General features: G+C 54.8%; 1 protein-coding gene across 4 annotated transcripts in view; it reads left to right on the top strand.

Annotated features, from left to right (window-relative positions):
• The first annotated feature begins 903 nt into the window (after positions 1-903).
• CHST3 (carbohydrate sulfotransferase 3) overlaps positions 904-7,038 on the top strand; it is a 42,918-nt gene continuing 36,783 nt past the window's right edge. The window contains exons 1-2 of one of the 4 annotated variants that reach the window (XM_036998963.2): positions 1,957-2,094; positions 5,887-6,045. Coding sequence is in view for 1 of the 4 variants with exons in the window: in XM_036998962.2 (XP_036854857.2) it covers positions 1,343-2,094 (752 nt within the window). In the remaining 3 variants the exon portion in view is untranslated. The other 3 variants (XM_036998962.2, XM_017658381.3, XM_017658382.3) reach the window with 3 other exon arrangements.

The following is a 7,038-nucleotide window of genomic DNA, read 5'->3' as shown; positions in this document are numbered from 1 at the left end:
AGGTCTATCTTCTCTAGATATAAGGTGGGATGAAGGTTTGTTTACCTTTGTGGGCCCCAGTATCAGTATGTGCTCAACAAGGATTGGATGAACACAGGGACTTCTCTGTGACCACTTGTGCTCCTCCCTCCCCCACGCCCACCTCAGTAGCACACAGCCCTATTTTCTACAATCTAATGGTTACACAGTTCTAGGTAATGGCCTTCATGTCCCCTGAGGTGAATCATAAAGTTCTAGCAATAAAATCCAAGATTCCGTATGTCTCAATGGAAGGCCTCCTTTATGAGGCCAGCAGGCACAGTTAAATATCACTTCCTGACAGATTTGTGAGGCTGAAACTGAGGCCTTCTCTTCTGAGAAGAGGTGGTAGAGGCTGGAGAACCCACATGCCAAGAAACCTGCTCAGAACAACAGGTGCAGAGCCTGCCCCCTGTGATGTGGGCGAGGGCAGTGAGGACTGCCGGAGATGCCGGAGGGGGGATTCAGCGGCTAGCACAGGAGGTGCCAGGCTCTGAATTCTCACCAAGTCTCTGGCCTGTACAGCAGCACACAGAGCTGCTAAAGTGCCCAGCCAGATTTTCTGCTCGAGTCTGGAGCTTTTTGCCCAGGCCCCCTCCAGCTTCCACATGTGGTAGAGACTTTGGCTGCTCTGGACCCAGATAATGAACAGAGACCTCTACCTTATCCTACCTGTGAGTACCGGTCCTGGGAGGACTGGGTCATGATACATTCTAATTGGGTTTTTCATCTACAAATGTTGAGAATGACAAAGGGAGGCCAAGTGCAGGTGCTGAGGTTTTTACTTTTGTGGATTTTCCTACTTCTTTACAGGAAATGACTTATGTCTAAAACCTATACTATCCCATTAAATGCCAGGACACTGTTAGAGACGCCTGATTAGGCTGCTAAGGAAGTTAGAAGACTTCCTAAGTGTTGGGTAGACTGGAGAAAAGCCTCCCAAGCCAGAATCAAAGCCTGGGAGGCAGGGGCATCGCCAGGATTCTGGCAAGAAACAGAGGCTGTTTGTGTTCCAATACCGAGTCCTTCACCACACTCCTAGTGAAGCTGGCCTTGTACGCCTGAGCTGGCGCTGCCCAGCTGGGGACTGCTCCTCACGCTGGAGGCGATGGGGTCCTCACTCGTTCAGCAGCCCCAGTGGTGACCTGTGACTGCCCAGAGGGGGAGTGCTGTGGTCTTTGGAAGCCCGGGGGTGGGGGGCTGTCATTTTGACACCCTCCCCATTCCGCGGGAGGGGCGAGAAGATCCTCCCGGGGCCAGAGATGGCTAAAAACCCACGCAGCCAGAGGGTCTCTCCGGGGAGGCATAGGATGGGAGGGCCGTAATGGCTGGGGGTGCTCTGGCAGGGCGAAACCGCAATGATCTGAGCGCCGCCTCTCCCCCCACCTACCCACCCAGGGGCCCGGAGCTCCTCCCAGCTTTTCTGGGAGCGGGTGGGGGTCCGAACGGCCAAAGCGAGTCCCGGGGGAGGGGCGGGCCGAGGTGTAGCGCTCGGAACAAAGACCCACTCTGGGGTCCTGGTGAGCGCGGCTCCCCGGGGGCGGGGGCGGGCCCCCTCCATCATCAGTTCCTCCTTCTCCGCCCCTTCTTCCACTCGGAGGCCCAGCAGGCGCGCAGCCTGGGCTGCGCCAACTTCACCACCAGTTCCCAAGTTGCCGGGCGCTCAGGGGTGGGAGCTAGGTGGGCTGAGGAAGAGGAGGAGGGCTCCCCAAGCGCTTTGGACGCCGTTCAGGAATCCGCCGCCGCCGCGGGCCGCTCGTCGGCCCGGGCCCGAGCGGGGAGGGCGCCAGGCAGGACCGCTCGCTCGCTCGCTTGCTGCGCAGGACGGCGCCCGCCTGGCGCCGCTTCCTGCCCGGCGTGCGAACCCGCGGGGCCGCGCCTCCCACCCACCCAGCCGCCAACGCCGCTGCCCGCGGGGAGGGCGCAGATCCCAGGCCTTGAGGGATCTGGAGTCCCAGAGCTGCTTCTGCCGGGTTCTTCAAGACAGGAGAGCAAAGTTGCTAGCGGATTCTGCCCGCGCCGGACCCAGCAGCGAAGAGTGGGATCCGCCCCCGCCGGAGGAGGCTTGGCGGCCGGGTAAGTAGGGCGCCGGCGTCCCGGAACCGCCTCTGGGGCCCGGAGGAGGCCGCCCCGCTGTGCGCCTCTCCACCTTCCCCGTCCGGGTGCGCGCGCCAAACTTTGGAGGAAGAGGGGGCAAAACTTAGGGTGGGCGAGAGTTCCCGGCTCGGAGAAAACTGCAGGCGGGCACCCAGAACCCCTAGACCCACTGCACCCAGATTCACAACTACCAGATACACACAGCTCAGCGCTCCAGCCACAGACACACGGCGCACACGCTTCTGAGCACACCGCACAAGGACCAGGCACACGCCACAGACCAAAATGCACAATCCTGGGAGTGTGGGGGTTTGGATCCCTAGACCAAGCGTGCCCTCCTGCTCTCCGGTAAGTCCGCGGTCTTGGCCTGCTGCCCCTGCGTCCCCCGCAGTGTGATGCCCCAAAAGCGCGAGAGGTAGGGCAGGGGCTGACTTGTCTTTGGAAAGTCCAGAGGAGGAGAAGTCGGGAGGGGAAAGCAGACACTGCAGGCGATTCTTCGGATTTATCATGAACAAGTTTGGTTTGGAAACTCGGTGTCTGGGTAATGTGTCTGGGTGTGCGCAGCCCTTCCGGAGGCGAGGCCAGGAGGAAGGAGGGAGTGATTCATAAACTCACACCCGGCGTGCTGGGGTCTGTGAGCAGAGTGGAAAAGGCTGGCAGGCCCCCGTTGCGCTGGACAGCTGGGTGGTGGCAGTGACAAGGCCTGCGAGGGAAGCACAGACCCTTCCCCCCAGCGGATGTGCTTCCTCAGAGGGACTTCCAGGGAGACCCGCTGAGGAGATTGCAGGCCTGGGGTATATGTAACACGGCTTGGGGGATGATGAAGATTCCAAGGTCAGGAGAGACCAGGGCTGTCTGAAGCCTAATTTTAATTGCACCTGAAGTTGTGTTTGTTTTCTAATACTGTGATGTCCTGGCACCACAGGATGTTTCAAAGATTGCCCTGGACTTAGCACAGTGCCTGGCACATAGTAGATACTCAATAAATAGTTGTTTGATGAATGACGACACCAATATTAGCATTTGTTAAGCCAAGCCTGGTGTCCTTAGCTGGGTTGGAATTGGGCTTTCTGCAGAGGAGGGGCCCTAACTGTTTCAGAAAACCCTGCCTGATGTGTTTGGGGGTGTGGCGCAAGCAGCAAGTTCCACTGTGCCCTGGGGGCTGGCATCAGGGACTTAAATGTCATCATTGGCCTCTGCTCCCCTAAGAGGGGCAAGAAGGTCTCCATTTCTACATCTGGCTAAGCTAGGGGTGATGTGGGATGTTTCTTCCTGGCTCCTGCTGGCCTGGCTGGACATGGGTCTCATGAAGGGTCTAGGAGCTGTGTCCTCCAGCAGAGTGTGGCTCCTTGGCAGCAGCAGGTGAAGGGGATGGGGGGAGGGGGTGTTGGTCATAATCCCTGTAGTGAGCATTGGGTGGGTTCCTCTGTGCCAGCTGGCATGAACTTCCCAGAGGAGCAGAGACATCTCATGTTCCTGGAACTGGGATTGCAAGGCATTCTGGGGAATGATTCCCTACTGGCATGGGAATGAGAACATGCAAGGATGTGAGGGCTACCTGGCCGTGTGATCACAAAGAAATATGGTTCCCCACACTGCCCATTTGTGACTAGGTGTAATGTACATTTCAAGCTTCTAAATGGTCTTAATGCTGAAATTAGCAAAGTATATGAGCAGCACCCAGGACTGTGGTCCCAGAAGAGAGTGGGAGTGATCAGGGCTTGGCCAACCCCAATTTCAGATGGAACACTGCACCCAATCCTTTTCCAGTATCACCTTTCTACCTTAATTATGTCTTCTGTGAATCAGGAGCTCTGCATTCATTAAGCCCTTACATCCCTATGAGGTTAGCGTTTTACAACCATTTTACAGATTAGGAAACTGAGGCTCACAAAAATTAAGTATCTTTTTTGACGCCACCTAGCTGGTGAGAGATAAAGCCAGGATTTGAACCTGGACATTCCAGCTCCAGAAGCCATGCTGTCTCCACTATGCCAGGCTGTCTCTAAGGGCCCTACCTGTTTTCCATGGCAACAAGGAAGCAACACTGATGCACTTACTAAATGGTCCTGATGCCTCTGACTGCAGTCCTTTTTCCCCACACATTCTGCTCAGCTGGGGTTACACTCTGGGCCATGGGAGTCAAAGGCTGGGCAGCACAGGCTGATAGTGCCTTCCATGTGGATCTGGGGTCAGCAGATGATGGGGGTTTGGGAATCACTGCAGGGAGATGTTGCAGTAATTCCAGAGAGAGACGATTCACTGCTTATCCTAGAAGTAGGGATGGAGCTTCCACCTGTGACTGTAGTGTCACATGTTTGAGTTTGGGAGAAATTGCCAGGTAAACATCCTCAAATGGATTACTATATTCCTTTCCCTTTTCCGCCCTCACCTGACCTCTTCTGCTCTCATGTGATGAAGTCAAAGGGACATGTCCCACCCCTGCCACATGCCCTGGAAAGCCAGACTCCTCGGTAGTGTCTGGTCCTTAGGAGAGATGGATGAGGCGGAACCTGGGCAGCCTGGGGGGTGGGGTCGGGGGGTGGGGGGTGATAACCACACAAGCTGTTCTCACACATGCCCCACAGAGGGACAGAGATTATTGTCTCCACTTTATAGATGAGGAAATGAGGCTCAGAGAGGTGCAGTGGGTGTCCAAAGTCACAAAGCTAGGAAACTGCAAGACATGCTGCCTTCAAGGCACACCCGCAGGCACTTAGGGGCAGTGGTTTTTTAGCCTAGTTGGTATTCTATACCCCACCCCACCCCTGGCCAAGGGCTGAGAGGGGTTACTTATCCTTGTTCTGCCCATCCCTTTTCTCTGCCCCAAAAGCCTCTGAAATGGGTGTCCACAGTATGGGAAAAGCTGGTGCCCTTAAACAAGGAGCAGAGGATAAGCCCTGACCAGATGGCCTGTGCCCACCTGGGTGAACTCTGAGAGGCTTCACAGCATGATTTGCAAAGGTGCTGGAGCCCTCTCCCCTCTCCACTGCGGAGTGGCCACTCCACCCAGGATGGAAGCTGGAGGCTGGGTGTGGGGAGAAGTTGCCCCACCCAAGGGGCAGGGGCTACTCATCTTTGTACCCCTGGCTCAGTCCCAGTGTCCAACGTGTGGAGGTATTTGGTAACATTGTCAGATGAAGGGTAAAGCCAGGGAGGGGCTGTGAACAAACATCTCTGCTGGGAAGTCATAAGGCAGGTGAGCCAAGGAAACACTCAGAGAAGGTTTTGCCCTGCATGAAGTCACACAGGAGAGAAGGAAAGCAGCTCTCCCTTTCATTCCTTAAACAAAAATACTTGTCACTTTTTCTTCTTTGAGGCCTAAACAGATGACAGAACACCACTTGTCCTGTCCCGAGCAGCCAGATTCCGCAGCTGGGTGTGGGATGGTCCCGGGCAGGCTGGACAGTCTGTCCTGTGCTTGAAGGTGCACACACTCAGCCTTCGTCTCCATGGCCCTAAATCTAGCTGGTTGCTCCTGCACACCCACCGCCACCCCACAAAGATGGCTGTGTGCTGAGGGACTGTGGGTTTCTCTGGGCCCTGGGAAATTTATCACTGGGGTTCCAGAGGACTCTCTGAAAAGGATTTGGAGGAAAAGTGTGGAAAATAAATAAGCCAGTTCCCAGTTCAGCCCCTCTTGAATGCCACAAGTAAACAACCATCTCGGAGGCCAGCCTTGGAGGCTCGTTTTGACCTCCGTGGTTATGGTTACACCTGGCTCACTGACTGCCTTCACCAGCTCCCTCCTTCCCACCCCTCTCTGCCCAGACCCTCCCCCTTGACTTTGGGAGCCTCAAAAGTCAGGGAACACACCCACCAGTGGCCTGTCCTTGTGCTGAAGGCGTGCTGGCAGCTATGAACAGGAGGAACATGTGGGAGGACCGACTGGCTGCCCCGGCGGTTGCAGCTCAGCCCCGCTCCATCTGAGTAAGTCTCCCAGCCCCGGCCTGCTCCGTGAGGCAAAGGGTGGTCTCTCCGTCAGTGAGTTTGACTTTGATAATGGCAAATGGTGGGGTTTTTTTTCCCAGTTTTGTCAGCTGGAAGCTTTGTACCTTAAACATTAGTTTAGAGAGGACAGACCAAAGCTAATTTACACCACCCATATCCCTCCAAGGCGGGGCTCACATGTGAAGACACCTTCAAACATCATACATTTACATTGTAGGGCTCCTTAGACTAGCTAGAATGTTAAGGTTCTTTGCTTTTGACTGGAGTAGTATCAGCTTAGGCGTATCAGTTTAGGGTGCTGATGGTGTAAGTTTACACCATTGGTTTCAAGAAGCTCAATCACTTTTGTAAGTTAATTACTATGTGGCATAGGAAGCAAATTTGTACTAATTTAATAACTTCAGTTTATCCCCCTGACCTACTCTAAAACCCAACACTCAGTGAAAAGAATAGAATCAGGGCTCTAATGGGGAGCAGTTCCCTGAGCGCCCTCACCTCAGACCCTGGGAGGGGCTGAGGGGCCTTCTCCTTGTATGTGGCTATGCAGAGCTAGGTCAGCAATTAGAAACCTCTGGATCAGGGGAGCAGGTCCTGCCTCTTTTGGGGAGCCCCTTTGTCCTACAGCTGCCAAGCCACTAAGAGGGAACTTGGGGGGTGAGCCCAATAGTCTGCAGCCTTGGTGAGAGAGAGGCTGCACACTCACATACTCACAGACCATTGTACACATTGTACAGCCATGGGCTGAAATACACATACACACACTCTCAGGTGCCCCCGACACCCGCCCAACCACATTTCAGTAAACAGCCAGGTGCATTACACACCAAAACTTTTGGAGGCACTAGTGCTTGCACACACACACAAATACACAAACACAGGAGCACATTCATTCCAAAAGGCAAATTATGTAATAGTTATGAGCACATATTCTCCAGCCAGAAAGCCTGAGGTACTGCTTAGCTGTGCAATCTT

This window comes from Manis javanica, chromosome 7 (genome assembly GCF_040802235.1).
Source record: "Manis javanica isolate MJ-LG chromosome 7, MJ_LKY, whole genome shotgun sequence".
In the NCBI taxonomy this organism is placed as follows: domain Eukaryota; kingdom Metazoa; phylum Chordata; class Mammalia; order Pholidota; family Manidae; genus Manis; species Manis javanica.
The sequence above is the reverse complement of the archived record's forward strand: the minus strand, read 5'-3'. Positions and strand labels throughout refer to the sequence as shown.